The sequence below is a fragment of the Macaca nemestrina genome, chromosome 12 (genome assembly GCF_043159975.1).
Source record: "Macaca nemestrina isolate mMacNem1 chromosome 12, mMacNem.hap1, whole genome shotgun sequence".
Taxonomy (NCBI): domain Eukaryota; kingdom Metazoa; phylum Chordata; class Mammalia; order Primates; family Cercopithecidae; genus Macaca; species Macaca nemestrina.
In genome coordinates this window covers 105,052,072-105,076,766 of record NC_092136.1, presented here as the reverse complement: position 1 = coordinate 105,076,766, position 24,695 = coordinate 105,052,072, and the positions used below count along the sequence as shown (strand labels likewise).

General features: G+C 37.9%; 1 protein-coding gene across 2 annotated transcripts; it reads left to right on the top strand.

Annotated features, from left to right (window-relative positions):
- The first annotated feature begins 359 nt into the window (after window positions 1-359).
- On the top strand, window positions 360-23,256 carry LOC105493689 (putative caspase recruitment domain-containing protein 17P). 2 transcript variants are annotated; one of them, XM_011761545.2, is made up of 10 exons: window positions 360-438; window positions 1,069-1,335; window positions 2,402-2,464; window positions 4,450-4,571; window positions 5,321-5,494; window positions 5,932-6,166; window positions 6,563-6,706; window positions 7,850-7,959; window positions 8,432-8,562; window positions 20,665-23,256. In XM_011761545.2, the coding sequence occupies exons 1-9, from the start codon at window positions 432-434 to the stop codon at window positions 8,528-8,530; spliced, it is 1,221 nt and encodes a 406-aa protein (XP_011759847.2). In that variant the 5' UTR covers window positions 360-431; the 3' UTR covers window positions 8,531-8,562; window positions 20,665-23,256. The 2 variants fall into 2 exon arrangements, with proteins under 2 accessions (XP_011759847.2, XP_024652306.1); XM_024796538.2 differs by lacking the exons at window positions 5,932-6,166; window positions 6,563-6,706; window positions 7,850-7,959; window positions 8,432-8,562; window positions 20,665-23,256 and having other exon boundaries at window positions 4,450-4,621; window positions 5,321-5,427.
- Window positions 23,257-24,695: the final 1,439 nt, after the last annotated feature.

The window sequence follows — 24,695 nt, the reverse complement described above, 5'->3', positions numbered from 1 at the left end:
TCACAGGAACATACATTTCCTATGACCTTCCCCAGACCTGTGACTTGGGCCCGGGACAGAAGTGGTTCAAATTCTCTAAAGGTTGTGTTACTTTTCTCCATTAAGTTTTCTAATGAATGAGAAACTCTTCACTGTGTGAGTTTAATTGTACACATACTTTGTCATTCTTGTCTTATTCTCCAAGCCACATTCCCCTCCTACCCTGACCTGTTCCAAGGGTTGGTGAAGAAAATTCCACAAGGATACACTCTCTGATGCAGTCTACAGTTCAGGAATCTGATTTTTTTTTTTGCTGGCAAAAAAAAAAAAAAAAAAGACATGCATATGCATGTGCAGTGGTTATTTCTCAATAGTGCACACGCTCTGCCAAAAAGGCAGGTGAAGCATGCTTTCAGTTTCAGCCCACACAAGAAGGGTAGGAGAGAAAAGCCATGGCCGGTGAGTCTTTCACTGTTCTAAGAAGAGGTCCCTGGGAAGAAAGAATTTTGGAAGGTGCTGGCTTTTCTGAAAGCCAAAATTAGTATCTGGGGAAGTTTAGGTGAACAGAAATGAGGGAGAGGGTGGAGAGTGAGGAGAGAAGAAAGTAGAAGACACTTGCAGTCTTTAGAAAGGAAAAGCAAGCCCAGAAAGGAACCGAGGCTTTAGGGGAAGCCTGCTGTCATTTTGCAATCTTAATTAAACTCTTACTTACATGTTGAAAGTCTCACAGAGGGTACAGAATTGGCACAGGAGGAGTACTAGCAGCAGTGATTCCTAAATGAAATGGGCTATTTCTGTTTCATTACTTTATTAATCAGAGTTAAATAAACACGAGACACAAGAGGATGATCTCTGCTTTCCAGGGACTAATGTAAATGGTAAATTCAGTCTTCAGGCCACTCCATGCACATGTATGGAGACTATTGAGGGAAACAAGTAGGGCAGCGATACATTAAGAAGATGGATTACCCAACTTCGAGGAGGGGGACATTTCACTGATGAAATCTAAGTGAGGTCACTTTCTGTTGATTACATGAGAGTAATATAAGGCTGTCTTTATGATGTGAGAAATCCTTGTGCTCCAAACAGACAAGGTCCTGAAGGAGAAGAGAAAGCTGTTAATCCATTCCATGGGTGAAGGCACAATAAATGGCTTACTGGATGAATTATTAGAGACAAGGGTTCTGAATCAGGAAGAAATGGAGAAAGTAAAACGTGAAAATGCTACGGTCATGGATAAGGCCCAAGCTCTGCTTGACTCTGTTATTCGGAAAGGGGCTCCGGCATGCCATATTTGCATCACATACATTTGTGAAGAAGACAGTCACCTGGCAGGGACGCTGGGATTCTCAGCAGGTAAGGGTCAGTGACTCACACGCAAGTTCATGTAGGGTCTATTATTGTGCCTACCATGTGATGTCTTTACTAGTCATGTTAAGTTGCAGAAAACTTTCTTATCTCTGGCTTCAGTGCCATATTTCTGTAGCTGGGCCCCTAATGCATGTCCTTTGACTCTCCTTTGTTTCTGTTCCTTTATCCTCAGTGGCCTTCTTCTGATTAAAGCTCATTTCCAGTTCTGAGTATGTGGGCCTTCATTTGTAGAAGGTCATGAGAACTATCTAAAAAGCTTTGTGCTATATGTTCCACTGTTCCTGGCAAGGCACAATATTTATTGATTGATTTAGTATTTTTGAGTCCAAGGTGCTAGGCTCATATGCAGTCGTCTAACATGAAGCTTTAAGGTCTGTAATTAAATAGGTTTAATAACTTCTCTCCAAAATTTTGCCCTCTGAGAAGAAGAAATTATATTTCAGAAATGGTGATACACTCAGAGAATACATTGAATAATTATAGAAAAGTAAGGATTTCAAGTTGGCTCTTTCCTCCAGTTGCCTACTTGCATTTTCTTTTGAGTGAGATCACCCACTTGCCTGTACCAGGCTGCAGATCATGCTGTGAGGTCTGGACTGTCTCCACCTGCAGCCCCCTTAGGGCCTGATGCAGTGCACAGGAAATGAGTTGGACCATTCTTGTGATCCCTTGGACTTACCACATGGTGAGAATGAGAGTTCTGGTGGACTCCTAGTCACTGGTCTCTGTGATACTTCTTAAAGCCATTTCAGAGAGAGATGTTCTTTGAAAGCAAAAGCCTTTTTTCGGTTAGGGGAGGCTTATACCTGTCTAAGCAGACATGGGAGACGTTTATATTTTCATTTATGTGTAATAAATATCGTATTTTTCTGACAATGTCTCTTTCATTTTATAACCCCCACCACTCACTAAATTAAAGAACATCTTGAACATTATTTAATGTCATTCAGCCAGAGTTCTGGGATGCATCTTTAGTGGGGAATGTTGTAAGCATTACGGTAAAGTTTTCCAGAGATGATTAGTGACTATTTCAGTGTCCTTCTTTTTCTAGGTCCGACATCTGGAAATCACCTTACTACACAAGACTCTCAAGTAGTACTGCCTTCCTTCCTAGGTAATGCTGTTTTTAAAGAAAGAGCATTATTTGAACCCCATCTTCCATGACATTAATGTTGTAGGATGAACCACAGTTAAAGGGGCTATGGAGAATTCCCGTAAAGTGATCATATAATTTTCTTTTTGTAATCTATTCTGCTTTTGTAGAAGTTGTACTCACAACTTCACTATCTATGTTTATATTAAAAATTCTGAATCTTTATCTCAAATCCTGAACACCAAATAAGTACCATACTTCATTATTTAAGGCTCCTGAAATATTCCCTCATATGTCCCAGAGACACGATCATCTAAACAATTTTAGAGCTGAACGTGCCATTCTTCCACACCTTGCTTCTCTTCCAGTTTTGTGTAACTAGGTTGTTGGTGTCACCATCACTAGTTGTTCAAACCAGTAACTTGAAACTCATTTTGGTCCCTTTCCTCTCAAACACCTCCAATATTCAAGCCGAAGCCAAGTTTTACGCATTCTTCTCTCAAATTTGGAACTGTATCTCTCTTTCAACTTCTATTCCATTATTTCATTTATTAAGGTTGAAACTTCTATTTCATTTATTAAGGTTGATTAACTCATGAATGTCTTCTTTTCTTTTTTTTTTATTTTTAGACGGAGTCTCACTCTGTCACCCAGGCTGGAGTGCAGTGACACAATTTCGGCTCACTGCAAGCTCTGTCTCCCGGGTTCAAGTGATTCTCCTGCCTCAGTCTCTCGAGTAGCTTGGACTACTGGCGCTCGCCACCATCCCCGGCTAATTTTTTAAAAAATATTTTTAGTAGAGACAGGGCTTCACTGTCTTAACCAGGATGGTCTCAATCTCCTGACTTCGTGATCCTCCCACCCCAGCCTCCCAAAGACGAATGTTTTCTTAAATGTTTTCCAGCACAGGATACTCACTATATAACCAAATACTGTATTTTCACACACACAAAAAAATTACCTCAAAAATAACCCATACACTTCTACTTAGTTTTTTTATATTGTTTTCATTCTTCTTTATGAAACAAACATTTCTTCAACCAAATTATTATTTTGTAGTTTTCTCCGATATATCCATTCTGATTAGTTCTTCTGTGTCAACACACTTCATGCTGCCTTTATTTATCTAACTGATTGTATAAGTTTCTCAAGCTTGTTTTCAAAATTGCATAATATTTTCTTGACTTAATAGTTTCTAAAAGATACTCCACAGATCTAGAAAACTCCTTTCTATCTTGATACAAAGATTACATTAATTTCTTTAACAAGCACATCACATTGCTGGATGGTGTTGAACTTGTGATGAAACAAAAGCCTCAAGGATTTTCTCACATAAACTATGTGAAAACATTTCCTCATATGTCTGTGCAATCAATGTTTAGTGCCATAAATCCATCTAGTGTGCACTTTAATTTTAGCATTTATCATACTATTTTATATACATTCTAGTTCATATATTTAGTAATCTTCTCCTTCCATACATATATATATAGTAGGAAGAGATCCTGAAAGACAGGACAAATGTTCATTAAAAAATATTCCTAGTGCTTACTACCATGTCTTTTAAGTAAATACATAAAAAGATAAGCATATCTCTTAAATATTTTCAGTAGATTTAATTAAGACCTCCTACCATTAAATTTTATTCTGTGGTTCAAATCTTTAGAAATAAATTTATATTCTCTTTTATCTCACACATTTGATTGGTTTTTGAGTGTTTTATCATGCACGGCCTTGAAAAGCTTTCTTTCTACATTTTTATCTGAAATACTTGTGAAAATACTGATCCTGAAATATGAAAGGAGATCCCTGTATTGCACACCTGGAAATTTCTGACTGGAAGTGTATTCCATTAGCAGTGAAATTACTCAGTGATAAAAGATCAGGATTGTCTTCCTAAGAATGCATTTTCACTTTTGTGGCCTCATTCATACGTAAGACTGTAAAAAACAAAAAGTGGAACAAAGAGGGATGCCAATGTTCATGATGTTCTTTGACTCTTGCAGCTCCTCAGGCAGTGCGAGTGTGTGATAACCCTGCTATGCCTACATCCTCAGGCTCAGGAGGAAGCATCAAGCTTTGCTCTCTAGATGAAGCTAAAACAATATGGAAAGAAAAGTCAACAGAGGTACCATGCTCAGAACACAAGGATAGAACGGGGTGACAGATATCCTTTAGGTGATTATGAAATGCAGTGGCTTTTTCTTAGAGCTATTCTCAATGGAGAATCATAATTCTGCTTCCCTTACTTGAAAAAAAACTTCTGTATCCTGGAATCCCAGATTTATAGAAAGAGTTCCAAATTGAACCCCATTCTTGGATAAATAACATCAACAATGGCAACTATTGAATGTTCTCTGAGAGTGGGCAGTGTTCTAAGCATTTTATATATGATGATACATAATTTTTAACCTTAAAAATAACCCGTTTTAGAGATCAAGAAGCTGAGGCATAGGATTGGTAAATACTTTGCCCACATGTATACCTATGTAACAAACCTGCACGTTGTGCACATGTACCCTAGAACTTAAAGTATAATAAAAATCAAGAAAAAAAAATACTTTGCCCAAAGAAAAACAATCAGATATTGAAGCAATCAATTTTAGAATTCTGTCATTCTTGCTTCATAGCTTGTGCGTTTTTCAAAATCCTGCCTATCAAGAAAAATGAAGTCAGTAGCTCACCTGCCATCTGGACCTTTGCAGTTTCTATGCCTACTCTCCAAGTAGCACTCAATTCTGTCCCCCATTTTCAATGTATAGTCCATGGGATTTAGTATCTTGATACGACTAACAAAGAGAAAATTGTCATAAATTTACCAGGTGAATATTAAATTACAGAGAATAAGTCTATTCATCCAAATTTCATTTCCTACAGATTTATCCAATAATGGACAAGTCAAGCCGCACACGTCTTGCTCTCATTATCTGCAACGAAGAGTTTGACAGTCTTTCTAAAAGAACGGGAGCTGAGGTTGACATCATAGGCATGACAACACTGCTACAAAATCTGGGGTACAAGGTGGATGTGAAAACGAATCTCACTGCTTCGGTAAGGTCTAGTATACATTAGAGACAATGGTCATGCCCTTCCTATAACTAAATAATATTAGAAAGCTTGGTTGACCAAGAAATGTAATCTCTTCATAATCTAAAATATAAACTTGCCACGGGAGGGTGCTGGATGCTACATGTTCCCTTGTAACTAACTCATTCTGTTCGAGCCTAGCGTAACTTACTTGGGAAGTGTTTTTTGTTTTTTTGTTTTTTTCACTCAGTAATGCCACATTCTCTCTACAAGATAACTCTGAATGACTTTCTACAACATCTTTCTTCTCCTTTCTCGAAATTAAGACTAAAAATTTTTTGGGCACTCCTTTGTTTGTCATGAAATTCCTTAAGAAATCCTTAAGTATTTATTTATTGGCTTTCCAAGGTGCCATGATAGTTAATTACATAGTCCAAAATCAGTGGTATGGTCTCTTTCAGGAAATGACTACAGAGCTGGCGGCATTTGCTCACCGCCAAGAGCACGAGACCTCTGACAGCACCTTCCTGGTGTTCATGTCTCATGGTATTCGGGAAGGCATTTGTGGGAAGAAATACTCTGAGCAAGTCCCAGATGTATTACAACTCAATGCAATCTTTGAAATGTTGAATACCAGGAACTGCCCAAGTTTGAAGGACAAACCGAAGGTGATCATCATCCAGGCCTGCCGTGGTGGTGAGTGCTGATGCCTTTGAGAACACCAGACATTCAAATACTACTCTGTATGCATCCAGGAATTTTTGGTTTCTTTTTGTTTGTCTTTTAATGTCAAATAACACGCACTGTCAGTATTCCAGATTGCAGCTTCAGTGAATTGAATGGCTGGTTGGTAGATATTTGTTCTATATTCAAGCTGGAGACTTTGATGTTTGGAAATTTTTACAATTTGTTTGATGGTTAGAAAAGATAAATATTGTTGAAAAGATTGTAACTGAAATGTATGTGTGTATTTGCATGTGAATTAATGATGGAGCAAACACATTAATAAATATCATTGAACAGAGGCTAGGAGGGAAACATCATCTTCTCAGCCATTGATAGGTAGTAACAAATCAAATTGTGTCTTTCCAGAGAACCATGGTGTGGTGTGGTTAAAAGATTCAGCAGGAGTTTGTAGAAACGTATCTTTACTAACTACAGAAGAGCTTGAGGTTGATGCTATTAAGAAAGCCCACATAGAGAAGGATTTTATTGCTTTCTGCTCTTCCACACCAGGTAACAGGTTTCTACACAGGACATCTTTGTTGGGGCTATCAATACAAAAAGTGACAGTCACCCACTAGAGGTGATGATTAACAACTCAATTATAACTCCCATATTAAGCCTAGCTCCACATTCTACGGTGCAAATCCCATATCATAGTGCTCTCCTGAGGAAAAATATTATCTACTTCCTTAATTTCACAAAACATTTGCAGAGACACCTGTTTCCACCCTATCTCTTATTTACTTCCTTCAACTAAGATAGCTGTGGTTCTAAATATAATTTTATTATTAATATACACTTTATGACCATTATAATTGGCTGAAATGTGTCATTAAAGAATGTATCTGTGATTATACACAGAGCTATTGCTACTGCTTTTCTCTTACCCCTTCCTTTGTACAATTTTCAAGTATTCATTACTTCTGCGTCTACCATGTAATAAATTAATATTGTTTTCTTTAACATTTCTCTTCTTCATAAGAACTTCTTATTCTCCATTATCATGTGATCATTCTCTTATTTACTCTTCCTAGATTTCTACTTTTGTTCTGTTTTATGATTTGTATAGTTAACTCTTTGTGTGTAATATCTCACTGCCAATGTTATTAAATTTTAAATAAAATTTAATGTGAAGTACATAGATTGAGAATTTATTTACATAATTTTCCCATATAGACTGAGTATTACATGTTCTCTGTTAGCTGAGACACTTGTGTAGCCTCAGATATCTCCTGTGTATGAAATTATTACCGTTCCCTGTATAACTGAGTCTATTAGGTGTCAGAATGGACAATTAACTTAAATCGCAGTCAGTAACACCACCTTGGGGATGCACATTTATATATTTCTTTTCCAAATTCCAATTCCTTCCCTTGACTCCATTCTGTCTTTTCCTATCGCTCTACTAAATTTACGACTTTTTGAACTCAGGGACTAGGCCACATCAATACCTGCACCATATACAACAGCCTTTAGAGGATCAGTAAAAATATACTCACTGAACTTCAAATATATTCACTAGAAATTACAATGAAGCATATGGAAAATAGAAGAATTCCAAAACGTGCCTCAGCTGGAGCAGAAATACTAGGGTTTCTTCTCTTTCTTCAGGCAAGAGCCAGTCTTGAGATTTGAAATATGTTTTATCAACAGATAATGTTTCTTGGAGACATCCAACAATGGGTTCTGTTTTTATTATGAGACTGATTGAACATCTGCAAGAATATGCCCATTCCTGTGATGTGGAGGAAATTTTCCGCAAGGTAAGGCTCTGGTGGATGCTATTTTCACTCTACTTCCCTGAATGCTTGGTTATTGCAATTGGAAGCATAGAAAGCAGATACAGACATGTTTATCTTCCAATAACACCCTTCTTTCCAAAAGTGTTTTGAAGTTCTTTGGTGAGTGAACAAGCCTGGGAGTCAAATCCAATGTATTAAGACCCACAGCCTCAATAAAACCATCATTTATTTTCACCCTCCTCCTGCCCTGCAGAGACAAATGAATGGACTCTAATTTGCCTGTGTCCCTCTTGACTATGATGCCCAACCACAGATTTTAAAAGCCCCAAGGAGGGTCATTCAATGCTTAGATAAGCACATGGCTATACTTGTTGCAGGTACAAGTACTTTTTGTTTTCGTCACTTATTTTGCTATATATGTTGCAGTCTTTTTGGCATGAGTCATCAAACTTTTCAGAAAAAACAGGTCTCCAGACTTTCCTTTCTCTTTTAGGTTCGACTTTCATTTGAGCAGCCAGATGATAAAGCACAGATGCCCAGCACTGAAAGGGTGACTTTGACAAGACGTTTCTACCTCTTCCCAGGACATTAAAATAAAGAAGCCGTATGAATGTCTGTGGACAGGTACGTCGGGAGTGTGGGAAGATTGAGGAAAGTGTACTGAAAGTCCATTTTAGTCAAGGACTCTAGTTCTACAGGTGTAGAATTTTTAATACAAAAATTTAAATTTTGAAATGCTCTAAAATCCAAAGCTGTGTGAGCGCCCACATGATATTCAAAGGAAATGCTTATGGAATCATTTCAGATTTTAGGTTTTTGGATTAAGGATGCTAAACCAGTAAGTATAAGGCAGATATTCCAAATATACAAAAATATCTGTAATTCGAAATACTTCTGGTAGCATGCATTTTGGGTAAGGGATAATCAAGCTGTAGTATAATATACAGAAAATACTGAAGTAATGTCTTTCTTCTGGTCAGTGCAGAGCACGTTGCTCTTCTCCCAAAGTTTTTCTTTTAGACCCTTTCTGAGGGTCAGCTAATATTGACCTAGAAGTGGCGATAAGTCTATGAAGGCTGACTTTTAGATGTTTCTCCCCTTCACCTCAGCAGGGTAACATTTTAAAATAGCATGCAGTCTTTCCTTTTAAGATTGCATATGTTCCCATTGGTGGTATAACTTTATAACTTACATTTCTTTTAGCAAAATTCTTTTATGTTTGTTTTTTATTATTTGTCCCCACAGGAAACCAAGAGTTTCTTCATTCCGTAATCGTTTTTGGAATTATGTCTGTTTAGTAATTGACTTTTTTGAACATTTTAATAAATCTAACATAAAAGTAAAAAAGTGTCCTCAGTTTTCTTCCACACTGGAGGAACAAGGGTTGGAAATCAGAGGGAGTAATGAATTTAGAATGCTAGACTTAATTCGTAAGATCTGAACTGGCTATTGGCCCCATTTTTTCATTCGAAAAACCATTTGCTGTGCTTTCTGCTTTCGGGATGCAGATACAAATTACCACAGGTACCTGACTTCAAAAAAGTTAGAGTTCAGCAGGAGAGATGGGGAGAAGACGGATTTTTATGACAGTGACACTGCAGTGTGATAAGGGACTTTTCCCAAATCCCACAGTTTACTACTGACAAATCCATGAACAGAACCTGCAGATTTCTACCCTTTGTTAAGGTATTTAAGAGACAGAAAGTAAATTTTGAGTTAACTCTAGACCCTCAGTATTCACAGACTTCTAGAAAAGGCAAGACAGCCATCAAAAATGAAGTAGTTGGCAGATGGTGCATGACACCCTGAAGAAACTCTAGGATGCATGGTGTGCACAGTGAAGTCCCTGCATGGTGTGCACAGTGAAGTCCCTGCATGGTGTAGAGAAAAGGAGTTTGGTGTGAAATCACTCACTCGGGGATGTTAAAATTTGGGGAGGATTGGAAGAACTACCATTTCACCTGCAGATATGAGCCTTTTCTAAACTTTATCGTATTAAATCAAAGTGAATATCTAACCTTTTAAAAACCTTCACAGTTGAACACATTATGGTCCCTTTTTCTTTGGTCTTTTATTAACTGTTGGTGTGGGCATACCTTTCCTGTACTAATGTGCATATTCTACTACAATCGGAGACTACATTTGTGATCAGTCTGCTCAGAGAATATCAAAAAGCAGAAGTGAATTGTCACCCTCAGTAAAAATTAACTATTAAAGCAATCTTAAGCAGTTGAAGGAAAGCATTCCAGGGAGTAAAGGGATTCCTTCAGAACACTCTCCAGTCAAAGGATAAGATTACAGGGAGATGTAGAGGGGAGGTGGCATCATGATTCCTCAGCACAGTTTAAACTGTTGCAGGTGCCAATACTTTTTGTTTTTGTCATTTGTTTTGCTGTATTTGTTGCAGTTTTTCTGGTTTAAGATTTTACATCACAAAAGGTCCACAGACTTCCTCTTTTTAGGTCTGACATTCGTTTGAGTTTCCAGATGGTAGGACACAGATCCTCATCACTGAGTGACATTGACAAGATGTTTTTATCTCTTCCTAGGACATTAAAAGAAGTAGGTTGTATGAATGTCTGTGGGCAAATGTGTGTGTGTGTATGTGTGTGTTGGAGATTTTCAGACGTTGGAGAGGAGTACTGAAGCTCTATTCTGGTCAAGGTGTCCCTTTCTAAATGTATTATTCCTCATCCAAAAATTCAAAATCTGAAATCCTCCAATATCTACATTCTTTCCTATTACCTCCCACAATGTTTTAATAAAAAAGAGACATTGAAAAGTCCTCAAAAATTGCTAGTATAAATGCCTTCATTCCATAAAAAAACATAAGAGTATATCATATTGATGAGTGTTTTTTAAAAATATAATTCCAACTTTCATTTTCCATCAAGGGGTACATGTGCAGGTTCATGACTTGGGTGTACTGCATGATGTTGTGGTTTTGGTGACAATAGTTCCTCTCATCCAATCCACTATGTGAGCATAGTACATAATAATAGTTAATTTTTCAACCGTTGGCCCTCTACCTCCGTCCTCCATCTTATTGACCCCAGTGTCCATTGTGCCCATTTGTATGTCTATGTGTACCCAATGTGATTATTATTCTTGTGTTTGTACCCATTAATATTCCCCCAATTCCCCCCACACCACACTATGCTTTCCAGCCTCTGGTAATTATTCTTCAACTCTCTGTTTCATTGAGTTCAAATATTTTAAAATTTAGCTCCCACAAATAAGTTTGGTTTGCCTTTCTCTAATAATAATGTTGTGCACCTTTTCATGTAACTGTTTGGCATTTGTATGTACTCTTTTCAGAAATGTCTATTCAGATCTTTTGCCCATTTTTAAATCAGATTATTAACATTTTCTCCTACAGAATTGTTTGAGCTCCTTATATATTCTGGTTTTTAATCCCTTTTCAGATGGATAGTTTGTAAATTTTTGCCCATTCTGTCGGTTTCCTCTTTGTTAATTGTTTCCTTTGCTGTGCAGAAGGTGTTTAACTTAATGTAATCCCATTTGTCCATTTTTGCTTTGGTTGCTCATGTTTCTGGAGTGTTGCTCAAAAAATCTTTGCCCAACCCAAAGGACTGGAGAGTTTCTCCATTTTTTGTAAGAGTTCCGTAGTTTGAGGTCTTTGATTTAAGTCTTTGATTCATTTTGATTTGATTTTTGTGTATGGCAGGAGGTAGGGGTCTAGGTTCATTCTTTTGCATATGGATATCCAGTTTATTTTCAGTACGATTTATTAAAGAGATCGTGTATTTAGGTTCTTAGCACCATTGTCAAAAATGAGTTCACTGTAGATGTATGGATTTATCTCTGGGTTTTGTAATCTGTTCCATTGATTTATGTGTCTGTTTTTATACCAGTACTATGCCATTTTGATAACTACAGCTCTGCAGTGTAATTTAAAGTCAGGTAATGTGATTCTTACAGTTTTGTTCTTTTTCCTCTGGGTACCTTTGGCTATTTTAGATCTTTTGTGGTTCTATATACATTTTAGGATTTCTTTTTATTTTATTATTTCTGTGAAGAATGCCAATGGTATCTTTATAAGGACTGCATTGAATCTATAGATTGCTTTAGGTAGTAGAGACATGTTAACAATACTGATTCTTTTAATCAGTATTCTTTTAATCCATAAACATTTTTTTTTTATTTTTTGCATCCTCTTTATTCTCTCACATTGATGTTTTATAGTTTTCATTGCAAGGGTCTTCTACTTCCTTGGTTAATGTAATTTCTAGATATTTAATTTTACTTGTAGCTATTATATATGGAATTATTTTCTTGTTTTCTTTTTCAGATTGCTTACCATTGGCATATAGAAATGCTACTAAATTTTGTACATTAATTTTTGTATCTTGCAATGTTTCTGAATTAGTGTATCAGGTCTAAGAGTTTTTTGGTGGAGTCTTTAGGATTTTTCAGATATAAAATCACATAATCTGCAAACAAGGATAATTTGACTTCTTCCTTTTGAATCTAGATGCACTTTATTTCTTTATCTTGTCTAATTGCTCTGCCTAGGACTTCCAACAGTATGTCGGACAACAGTGTTGAAAGTGGACATCCTGATCTTAGAGGAGAGACTTTTAGTTTTTCTCCACTCTGTATAATACTGGCTGTTGTCTATACAAGTTGAAGTATCTTCTTTCAGTTCCTGTTTTTGTTTTTGTTTTTTTTTTTTTTTTGAGGATTTTCATGAGGAAGGAATGTTGAATTTTATTAAATGCTTTTTCAGCATCAGTTAAAATGATTTTATGTTTTTTGTCCTTTCTTCTGTTGATACAATGTATCACATTAATTGATTTACATATGTTGAACAATTCTTGCATACCTTGGATAAATCTTGCTTGGTCATGATGAATGATCTTTTTAATGTGTTGTTGAATTTGGCTTACTAGTGTTTTGTCATGGATATTTGCAGCAATATTCATCAATCATGTTGGCTGATATTTTCTTTTTCTTTTTCTTTTTTTTTTTATGTGCCTTTGTCTGGTTTTGGTATCAGAGTAATGCTGTCCTTGTAGAATGAGTTTGGAAGTATTTATTCCTCCTCTGTTAGTCTGAGGATTTTTTTTTTCCCTTCAAATTATTTTAAGTTCTCGTGCACTTGTGTAGGATGTGAAGGTTTGTTCATAGGTAAATGTTTGTCATGGTGGTTTGCTGCACAGATTAACCAATCATCTAGGTATTAAGCCCAGCATCCATTAGTTATTCCTCCCGATGCCCTGCCTTCCCCTGACACCCTCACAGGCCCCATGTGTGTTGTTCTCTTCGCTGTGTAAATGTGTCCTCATTGCTCAGTTCCCACTTCAAGTGAGAACATGAGGTGTTTGGTTTTTTGTTCCTGAATTAGTTTGCTGACGATAATGACTTCCACCTCCATCCGTGTTCCTATGAAGGACATGATCTCATTTCTTTTTATGACTGCATAGTATTCCAGCATGGTATTCCATGATGTAGCAGCACAGTATTCCATGATGTGTATGTACTACCTTTTCTTTATCCTATCTATCACTGATGGGCATTTGGGTTGATTCCACATCTTTGGTATTGTGAATATTGCTGCAATGAAGATACTCTACCATGTATTTTTGCAATAGAATGATTTATATTCCTTTGGATATGAAAGTCTCCAATCTACTTCCCACAATGCTGAACTAATTCAGGTTTCCACCAATATTGCATAGGCATTGATTTTTCTTCACAGCATTGCCAGCATCTGTTATTTTTGACTTTTATTTTCACAAAAAAAGGAGAAAACACATCTCAATTTATTCTGTGAGACTGATATTGCCTTGATATCAGAACTTCACAACAGCAAAGACATGGAATCAACCCAAATGCCCACCAATGGTAAACTGGATTAAAAAAAACTGCAGTACATATACACCATCTAATACTATGCAACCATAAAAAAGGATGAGATCATGTCATTTGCAGAGACATGAATTACCTGGCAGCAATTATCCTCAGAAAACTGGCACAGAAACAGAAAACTAGAGATTGCAAGCCTCACTTTTATGTGGGAGCTGAACAATAAGAACACATGAACACATGGAGGAGAACACCACACACTGGGTCCTGACAGGGGGATCTGAAGGGAGGGAGAGCATTAGGAAAAATATCTAATGCATGCTTGGCTTAATAGCTAGGTGATAGTTTGATCTGTGCAGCAAACCACCATGGCACACGTTTGTCTAAGTAACAAACCTCCACCTGCTACACATTAATCCCAGAAATTTTAAAAAAGTATCTAATAAATTCATACATAAAAATTATCAAAAATTCTAAAAAATTCAATCCAGCAACATATAAAAATTATTATACATGATGACCAAATTGATATACTTTTGAAATTTTATTAACAGTCATTCTAATTGGTGTGAGATGGTATCTTATTGTGCTTTTGATTCGTTTTTCTCTGATGATTAGTGATGTTGAGCATTTTTCCATATATTTTTTGCTATTTGTATGTCTTCTTTTGAGAATTGTCTGTTCATATCTTTTGCCTGCTTTTTAATAGGGTTATTTATTTTTTCCTGCTGAGTTGTTTTAGTTACTTATGGGTTCTGGACATGGGACCTTTGTTGGACACATTGTTTGTAAATATTTTCTCTTATTCTGTCTCAGCACCATTTATTGAATAGAGAATCAATTCCTCATTGCTTATTTTTTGTCCACTTTGTCAAAGAACAGATGGCATACAGTTTTATTTCTAACTTTTTCATTTTTGTCTATTGGTCTATGTGTCTGTTTTTGTACCAGGACCACACTGTTTTTGTTACTGTGGCCTTATAGTACAGTTTGAAGTTAGGTAAAGGGATGCCTCCAGTTTTGTTTTTGTTGCTCAGGGTTGCTTTGGCTATTCAGGCTCTTCACTTGTTCCATATGAATTTTAGAATTGGTTTAATTTTTCACTCTGTGAAAAGTGGCATTGATCATTTGATAGGAATAACACTGAATCTGTGGATTGCCTTAGGCAGTATGTCATTTTAATGGTATTGATTCTTTTACTCCATGAGCATTGAATATTTTCCCATTTGTTTGTGTCATATCTGATTTTAGTGTTTTGTAGTTCTCCTTGTAGAGATCTTTTAGATGTAGTCCTAGGTGTTTTATTTTTATTTTTTGGCATTTGCAATTGAGATGAGTTCCTAATTTGGCTCTCAGCTTCAACGGTTTTGGTGTACAGAAGTGTTACTGAATTTTGTACATGGGATGACAGTTTGACTTCTTCTTTTCCTATTTGGATACCTTCTATTTCCTTCTGTTGTCTGATCACTCTGGCTAGGAATTCCAGGATTATGTGGAATAGTTGTGTTGAGAGAGGGCATCCTTGTCTTGTGCTGGTTTTCAAACGGAATGCCTTCAGATGTTTGGCTATGAGTTTGTCATAGATGACTCTTATTATTTTGGGGTCTGTTCCCTTTGTTGCCTAATTTGTTGAGGGTTTTCTATCATAAAGGGATTTTGAATGTTTTCAACAGCTTTTCTGGGTCTGCTTTTTTATTTGAAATCCTGCTTATTTTGTGAATCACATTTATTGACTTGTGTATGTTGAATCAATCTTGCATTATGGGAATGAAGTGCACAGAACTGTGGTGAATTAACTTTTTGATGCGCTGCTGTTATTCAGTTTGCTAGTATTTTGTTGAACAAAATCAAAAACTTTTTGGGTGTTGACATGATATTCAAAGGAAATGCTTATTGAAGTATTTCAGAGTTTAGGTTTTGGGATTAGGAATGCTCAACTAGAAATTACAATGTAGATATTCCAAAATTCAGAAAAATCTGAAATCCAAAACATTTTGTGTTCCCAGCATTTTGAAAAAGAGATACTCTACCCATAGTATAATAAACAGGGGATACAGAAAGAACACCTTCCTTCTGGTCAGTGCAGAGTACACTGCTCTTCTCTCAAAGTTCGTTGCTTAAACCACTCCTTTTAAGGGTCAGTTGATGTTGATTTCTGAGGTGGTAATAAGATCACAAATGCTCACTTATAGGTGTTTCTCATTTCAGCAGAGGAATACTTAGACACAGCATGGGCTGTTTCCTCTTCAGAATGTGTATAGTCCCATTGGTGGTATGACACTATAACTTGCATACCTTTTTGTGGAACTTTTTAGAATGTTTGCTTTATTTGTTTTCCCCACAGGAAGCCAAGAATTCTCTTTATGCACCTAATTTTGAGGCATATCTGTTCCAAAACACACAGTTCTGTAAGCCTTCCGTTAAGTCTGATATAAAAATGAAAGAATTTTTATTTTTTTTATCACACAGGAAAAAAAAAAAGACAAAAGAAGAAACTTAGAGGAGGTAATGGATTTAGAGTCTTTAGGCTTGATTCATAAGACCGGAACTGGCTAATAGCCCCATTTTCTCCTTCAGAAAACCATTTTCAGGGCTTTCTGCTTTAGGAATACAGATATAAATTATAGTAAGCATGTAACTTTGAAGAATTTAGAACTCAGCAGGAGAGGTGGGGAGAAGAAAGACAGTTATGATAGTGAAAGCATGATGTGAAAAGGGACATTTTTCCAAATCCCAGAGTCTACTACTGACAAATCCATGAAGAGAATCTACACATATCTAATATTTGCTAAGAGTGTTGAGAAATACAAAGTAAATTTTGATTCAACCCTAGATGCCTAAGATTTCAGTCTCTTTAAGAATGTATAATAGTCAACAAACATAAAAGCAATAGCAGATAGAGCATGACACTCTGAAGAAACACTACAGTGCACTGAATGCAAAATTATGCACCTGCATTGTTCAGGGGAAAATAGTTTGGGGTTAAATCAGTTACTCAGTGATGTGAAGATTCTGAAGAACTGGGAGAGCTACAGATTCAGTTTCAATCATGAGTCTTTCTAATCCCAAACTCATTAAAAGTGAAGGCGAATTTCTGACCTCTTGAAATCCTTCAATGTTGAACATCATAATGCCATTTTATTTTATTATTTTTTTAAGTTCTGGAATACATGTGCAGGATGTGCAGGTTTGTTACATAGGTAAATGTGTGCTCGGATGGTTTCTTGCACAGAACAACCCATCACTTATTTATTAGGTCAAGCGTTCATTAGCTCTTTTCCCTAATGCTCTCCTCCATCCCCCATCTTCTTCTCTGGCCCCAGTGCATATTGTTCCCTTCCCTGTGTCCATGTGTTCTCATTGTTCAGCTATCACTTATAAGTGAGAACATGCAGTGTTTGGTTTTCTGTTCCTGCATTAGTGTGCTGAGGACAATAGCTTCTAGCTTCATCCTCGTCCCTGCAAAGGACATGATCTCATCCTTTTTTATGGCTGCATAGTATTCCATTGTGCATATGTGCCACATTTTCTCTATCCAGCCTATCATTGATGGACATTTGGGTTGATTTCTTGTCCTTGCTATTGTGAATAGTTCTGCAATGAGCATATGCATGCATGTAATGTATCTTTATAATAGAATGATTTATACTCCTCTGTGTATATACCCAGTAATGGCATTTCTGTGTCAAATGGTATTTTCAGTTCTAAATCTTTGATGAATCGCCACACACTCTTCCACAATGGTATAAATAATTTACATTCCCACCAACCATGTCTCTTGAACACAGCATACTGATGGGTTCTGTCTGTTTATCCAACTTGCCATTCTGTGTCTTTTAATTGGGGCATTTAGCACATTTACTTTTAAGGTTAATATTGGTATGTGTGAATTTGATCCTGTCATCATGATGTTGGCTGGTTAATTTTGCAGACTTGTTAATGTAGTTGCTTCATACTGTCATTGACCTGTGTATTTTAGTGGGTTTTTGTAGTGACTGCTAACAGATTTTCCTTTCCATGCCTAGTACGTCCTTCAGGATCTCTTGCAAGGCAAGCCTGGTGGTGACAAAATCCCTCAGCATTTGCTTGTCAGAAAAGAATTTTATTTCTCCTTCACTTATGAAGCTCAGTTTGGCCAGATATGAAATTCTGGGTTGGAAATTATTTTCTTTATGAATGTTGAATATCGGTCCCCAGTCTTTTCTGGCTTGTAGGGTTTCTGCTGAGAAGTCCACTGCTAGTCTGATGGGCTTCCCTCTGTAGGTGACCTGGCCTCTCTCTCTGGATGCCCTTAACATTTTTCCCCTTCATTTCAACCTTGGAGAATCTGATGATTTGTGTCTTGGGATTGATCTTCTTGTGGAGTATCTTACTGTGGTTTTCCAAAATTCCTGAATTTAAATGTTGGTCTGTCTTGCTAGGTTGGGGATGTTCTCCTGGATGATATCCTGAAGTGTGTTTTTCAACTTCGTTCCATTCTCCCCATCTATTTCAGGTACTTCAATCAGCCATAGATTTGGTCTTTTTATATGGTCCCATGGTTCTGGAAGGTATTGTTCATTGCTTTTTTTCCCCTCTAATCTTGTTGCTTGCCTTATTTCAGCAAGAGTGTTCAAGCTGTGATAGTCTTTCTTCTTTCTCTTTGATTCAGCTATTAACACTTGTGTTTGCATCATGAAGCTCTCATGCTGTGTTTCTCAGCTGCATCAGATCATTTGTATTCCTTTCTAAACTGGTTATTCTAATTAACAGTTCCTGTAATCTTTTATCATGGTTTTTAGCTTCTTTGCATTGGGTTAGAACATAATTCTTTAGCTCAGCAAAGTTTGTCATTACCCACTTTCTGATACCTACTTCTGTCAGTTCATCCATCTCAGCTTCAGCCCTGTTCTATGCTCTTGCTGGAGAAGTGTTGCAATCATTTGAGGAGAAAAGGCATTCCATCTTTTGGAATTCTCAGTGGGTTTGCGATGGTTTTTCATCTTTGCGGATTTATCTACCTTTAATCTTTGAAGCTGTTGACCTTTTGATGGGATATTTGTAGGGTCTTTTTTGTTGATGCTGTTATTATTATTGCTTTCTGATTTTTGTTTTTATTGTAACAGTCAGGCCCCTCTTCTGCAGGTCTGTTTCAGTTCCCTGGGGGTCCACTCCAGATACTGTTCACTTGGGTATAACCAATGGAGGTTGCAGAAAAGCAAAGGATGCTGCTTGCTCCTTCTTCTGGAATCTTCATCCCACAGGGGCACTGACCTGATGCCAGTCGGAACTCACATGCATGAAGTGTCTGGTGACCCCTATTGAAAGGACTCACCCCCTCAGCAGGAAAGAGATCAGGAACCCACTTAAGGAAGCAGTCTAGCTATCCCTTAGCAGAGCTGGAGCACTGTGCTGGGGAATCCCCCTTGTCTGGATCTCTGGGAATCTTCAGAGCCAGCAGGCAGGAAAGATTAAGTTGGCTGAACCGGGGACCACAGCCGCCCTTCCCAACAGGTGCTCTTTCCCAGGGAAATGAGAACTCTGTCTGTAAACTCCTGGCTTGGTTTTCTGGAATTCCTGCAAGGGTGCCTTGCCCAGGGAGGAGGGATGGATCCCGTTCCCACCTAAAAAAGCAGTCTGGTCATGATCTGCTCCAGTGGTTGTGCTGTGCTGTAAAGACTGCTGACCAGTCCAATCTAACCAGCATCCTTAGCACTGGTAGGGGAAAACCACTGACTAGAGCTACAGCAATGGCAGTCGCCCCTCCCCTGTGGAACTCAGTCATCTTTGGCCTACTCCATGCTCTATGCTGTCTAGTGGGGATACTAATCCAGTGGATCTAAGCTTGCAGGCTTCTGTGAGAGTGGATCTGCTGAGCGAGGCCATTTTGCTCCCTGGCTTCAGCCCCCTTTCCATGGGAGTGGATGGGACTCTGCCTCACTAGAGTTCTGGGAGCTGCTGGACTATGTAAAAACTCCTGCAGCTCAGTCAGTGCCTGCCCAAACAGCTGCCGACCAGAACAGCAGCCTTGGGTCTGTCCAGTTTTGTGTTGAGACCCAAGGCCGTGATGGTGTACACTCATGAGGGGAACTCCTGAACCCTGGATTGCAAAAATCCTGGAAAACATAGTACCCCGGTTGGGTAGCACAGTCCCTCACTGCTTCCCTTGCCTGAGGGAAGGAGGTCCCTTTGTCCCATGTAGCTCCTGGGTGAACTGCCGCCCCACTGTGCTTTTCCTTGTTTTCTGTGGGTTGCACTTACTGCCTATGTAGTCCTAGTGAGAGGACTTGGGTACCTCAGTTTGAAATGCAAAAATGTCTCACCTTGTGTGTTTCTCTCTGTGGGAGCTGCAGACCGGAGCTGTTTCTACTTGGCCATCAAGGCTTTTTCTTTCTCCTTTTACTAACTGTTATTCTGGGCATATCTTTTTTGTATAATCACACATTAATTCTACTACAGCCTGAGACTCCTTCTACAATCAGCTTTCATTCAGGGAATGTCAAAAAGGTGAACTTCCACCCTCAGTAAAAATTAAATGTTATGGCCATCTCAGGTAGTAAAGGAAAGCATGCCGGGGAATAGACCACAGGGTTCTTGCAGCACTATCTCCAATAAAAGGTTAAGACCACAAGGAGACAGAGAGGGGAAGACATCGTGACAATTCATCAACACAGTTTAAGCAGGAAATATGAACTATTTGTTTAATTCTTATGAGGAAATGAACAGAGACTTTTTAGATTAAACTCCTTCAGTCATTGTGGTTTTATGTGATCAGAGAAAGAAAAACCGAGATATCAGGAAGAGAAGAGACAGATGGATAGGAGAAGTAGGGGGGCCACAGGAAACAAGGGAAAGAAACAGCCTGAAGTGTCAACCCACAGGACAGTGTTTTGTCATTTTTTTTTTTTCTTCCCACAGGAAGAACCTAAATTCCAGTACTTGGATGCCAACTTGCTGACATCATGGCACTTCCTGTCAATGAGCCTGGAATTCTGAGCAGCAGTTTCACAACCTGTAATTACATGTTTCTGCCCTTTGCAATAAAAAAATACAGTTTACTTTCATTTTTCCATCTGAAGCTCTTCTCAATGCTGTAGGGAAGAACAGAGGCTGTTACCTATGGCAGGTGATTCCTTTTCTGACTAGGAGCTTGGGAGTAGAATCTTAGGAAACACTTGATTTATTGATGTGTAATAAACACAAGAAAGGAAGAGAGCCGATAGCATGCATGCTGAATTCTTTTTTTAATGATTGTGTGTAGTTTGAATCACCGAACCCGGTGTTAGAGATACTGAAGGAGATCATATGTTTTCCAGATGTCTTCTAGCCAGAAAGAAGTTAATTCCTTTCTTTCAGCTTCTGGTAATCATAGGAAGGGTAAAGAAAGCTAGAGGAAATTATTTGTGTGAGACAATTCTGGAAGTTGCAAAATGCACTCTGAAATCTTTCTCTTGATTTCAAACTAATTGCCCAGATCAGAAACATTCATCTCAGAACCAGACCTGAAAGCCTCTGAATTGTTAATCTCTTTGCCATCTCTTATTGTGAATTATACTCTTGGTCTGTTTAAAGTGATTCCTTTTCTCCCCCTTTCTCTTTGGTCCTGGTACTGACTACTTTAAACTGATATTTCATGGGTTACTATCACAGCTGTTTTGTTTTGTTATTGTTGTTGTTGTTTTTAAGTGGTCTCCCTCTCTCCAGGACTTAACTCTAAAATCCATTCTGTACACAACTTTCAGGTCTCCTGTCTTATATATCAAAGCTGAAAAAGCCTAAGTGATAATGTCATGAGTTACTTAGGCAGTTAGTATTCCATTAGGTAATATCGCTTCTTTGGCTTCATTCTCCTCACAGGAAAAGGAAGAAATTGGACTAGATCAGTGGATTCTAAGCCTTATAACATACCACAGTAATATGTAGTCATATAAAAATGTCTGATGACTACCCCCTTCCTTACCCTGAGTAACTCAATCTTAAATACTTTGCAGGCATTTATTGCCATTTGAAAATCTGCAGATAATTCTTATGAAACTGACTTGGCATAGGTTTGTCTGCAGATTAGTGTTATTAGGAAGGTTGATCAGTTAGTTAACTCTCTCTGCTTACCTGCTAGTGATCTATTAATGTAATTAACTTTGCTCAGGGACATACAGTGGCACCCTATTTCCTTTCTTAAAAAAATCTGAACTTTCAGATGAGTTTTTGTACCTTCTGAAACATGTGTATTCATTTTCTCCATTAATCCCTGTAAAGCATGATTTCAGCTTCATAACAAAATTGCTGTATTTACTTCACTCATATTTTCTTGTTTTGAGTTTCTTTATTGCTTTGATTCTCCCTATAGAACAATTCTATCCGGGGTTTATGTCTCACCTCACAACACTTAACTTAAGCTCCAGAATCAAGGATCATTAGGTAATAGATAGGAGAAATTGAAAGCCACTAGTCATAAACAAGTCACGGTCTGATAATTATAAACAACCAAGTGTAGACAGCTATTGTTACCTTAAACTCCTGAGGAATTGTATCCTATAATGTGTTTAAGCATTACATCACTTTACCTGGAACCAAAACTGTGGTCCTGATGAGTTTTTCCCTCTAATCCATTCCTTCCATTTTTATTATCACTGCAGCGTTCATTCAGTAATTATAGTAATAACAAAAATAATCTATAATGACAGTCTCTGAAAAATACTTACCATACGATAGCTATTTCATGCACCTTCTCTCATTTAATATTTAAAACCAATCAATACAGTTGTGTTATTGCTGTATTATAATTGAAGGGGATACTTAGAGAATGCCATCAAAATATGCTTTAGGTCAAAAGTCTGTTGAGAGGAGTGATCTCAGCTTGGCATGACTCTCAAATTCTGCCATTACTCTACCTGTCTGCAAACATCTTCAAATACTTGCCCTGTCTCTGATCACTCTCACTTCAGTCCTGGCTTCACATTTCTATTCCTTCTAAAGCTCAGCTCTCCCAGTTTTGTGGTTACATCAGACACCCTCAAGCCTTTGTGCTTCTTCCCACACTGCTCTCTGCCAGGAGACCAGTCCCCAGTTGTCCAAGGAACAAATTCCTTCTAGTCCTTCCAGATTCAGTGCCATGCCCTCTTCTCTGGAGAGCTATCTTCCTCCTGAGACACAGTTTACTTATGCTTTTCTTAAGCATCTCATTATTTATATTCTTATGTTTCATTTTACTTATTTGCATATCTATCCACTTGACTGCATACTTTAAAGTGTACAAACATGTTTCCAAAATGGTATCCCCAACACAAGCAGAGTAAGTTTTAAGAACTGATGATCATGAAATATTCCTGAATGGGGCCGGGTGCAATGGCTCACGCCTGTAATCACAGCAGTTTGGGAGGGCATAGTGGGTGGATCACCTGAGTTCAGACATTCGAGACTAGCCTGGCCAACATGGTGAAACCCTGTCTCTACTAAAAATACAAAAAAACTAGCCAGGCATGGTGTTTCATGCCTGTAATCCCAGCTACTCAGGAGGCCAAGGCAGCAGAATTGCTTGAACCCGGGAGGTGGAGGTTGCAGTGAGCCGAGATTGCGCCATTGCACTCCAGCCTGGACAACATGAGAGAAACTCCATCTCAAAAAATGGATAGGGGAATGAATATGCCTTCTTTCTGTTTGAAACTTCCAATACGCACTTATCATTTTTAAATGAGCTCAAACTTACCTGGTTTGCTATTAAGAATTTGTTACCGCACAATGAGTTCACCTTGTCCACTGCTTAGACAGAGCCGATTTATCAAGACAGGGGAATCGCAACGGCGAAAGAGTAATTGACTCAGAGCCGGCTGTGTGGGAGATCAGAGTTTTATTATTACTTAAATCAGTCTCCCCTAGAATTCAGCTCTTCGCCTAGAGCACAGGAAGTAAAGCTGGTGGCCCACATGTTAAAAGGTGGATGTTTTTGTAACCTCGGGTCCTTATTCTCCAAAGATAAAAAGGTAATAACACAAGAACATTTTTGTTAAAGAAATTGAAAAACGTGAATTACTGTCTGCATTTTGTTATTAGTCTATCTTGCATCAAAGAGGTTCCTAAAATAAATTGGCCACAGTGAGTTTATTTCTGGAGTGATCATTTGAACATGTGCTTGCAAAGACAGAGACCTCTTGTGTCCTTCCCTGGCTACTCTCTCTATAGTTTTCATGACTCCTAAAATATTTCGTCTTCCATTTCTCCGATTAATTTCTTATTCTTCTCATCGCTTACCATATTTGCACATTCTGAATATTCCAGCTACATATTACACACCAGGATTTGCACATTCTGAATATTTCAGTTGCATACTACATACCAGGCTTCATGTTTGTCTTCCCCTCTTGTATGTGAAAGCAAGGAGGAAATGACCATAATGACTGAACCGCTGGCTCCTAGAACTACATCGTCGCTATATATTTGTTAAGTGAATGACTAGATGCACTGCTTGAGGAGTCTATAAAGGATAAATTTAGCTGGATAATCTGCAAATAATTATCTTTGATTTTTTTTCTAATATTAAATATTTGTGTTAATTATAGTAATATCACTCATTATCTGCTTACCATTTGTCAGGCAAGGTTCCATGCATTTTTTACATTTTCTTTCAATGCTCAAAACTGTGTAGGTATGTACTATTATTAAAATTATTTCACAAACAGAGCAACCAATGCATAGGGAAGTTCAATTTCTTGCCCACAAAATGAAGCTTAAGATGCTAAGTTCAACATTCTGAGTCCAGAGCCTATGCTCTGGGCCTCTATGATGCAATGTCCCTCAAAACAAAGCCAGCCAGGATGGGTGGGTGGCTCACACCTGTAATCCCAGCACTTTGGGAGGCCAAGGTGGGTGAATTGCTTGAGTGCATGATATAAAAAACAGCCTAGGAAACATAGGGAGACCCTGTCTTTAGAAAGATAACAAATATTATCCAG

Excerpts from the sequence above, each read along its gene's own strand:
- LOC105493689 (XM_011761545.2), top strand. Across the intron at positions 1,336-2,401 it reads GACGCTGGGATTCTCAGCAG|GTCCGACATCTGGAAATCAC; the intron begins GTAAGGGTCAGT and ends TTCTTTTTCTAG. Across the intron at positions 5,495-5,931 it reads AAACGAATCTCACTGCTTCG|GAAATGACTACAGAGCTGGC; the intron begins GTAAGGTCTAGT and ends GGTCTCTTTCAG.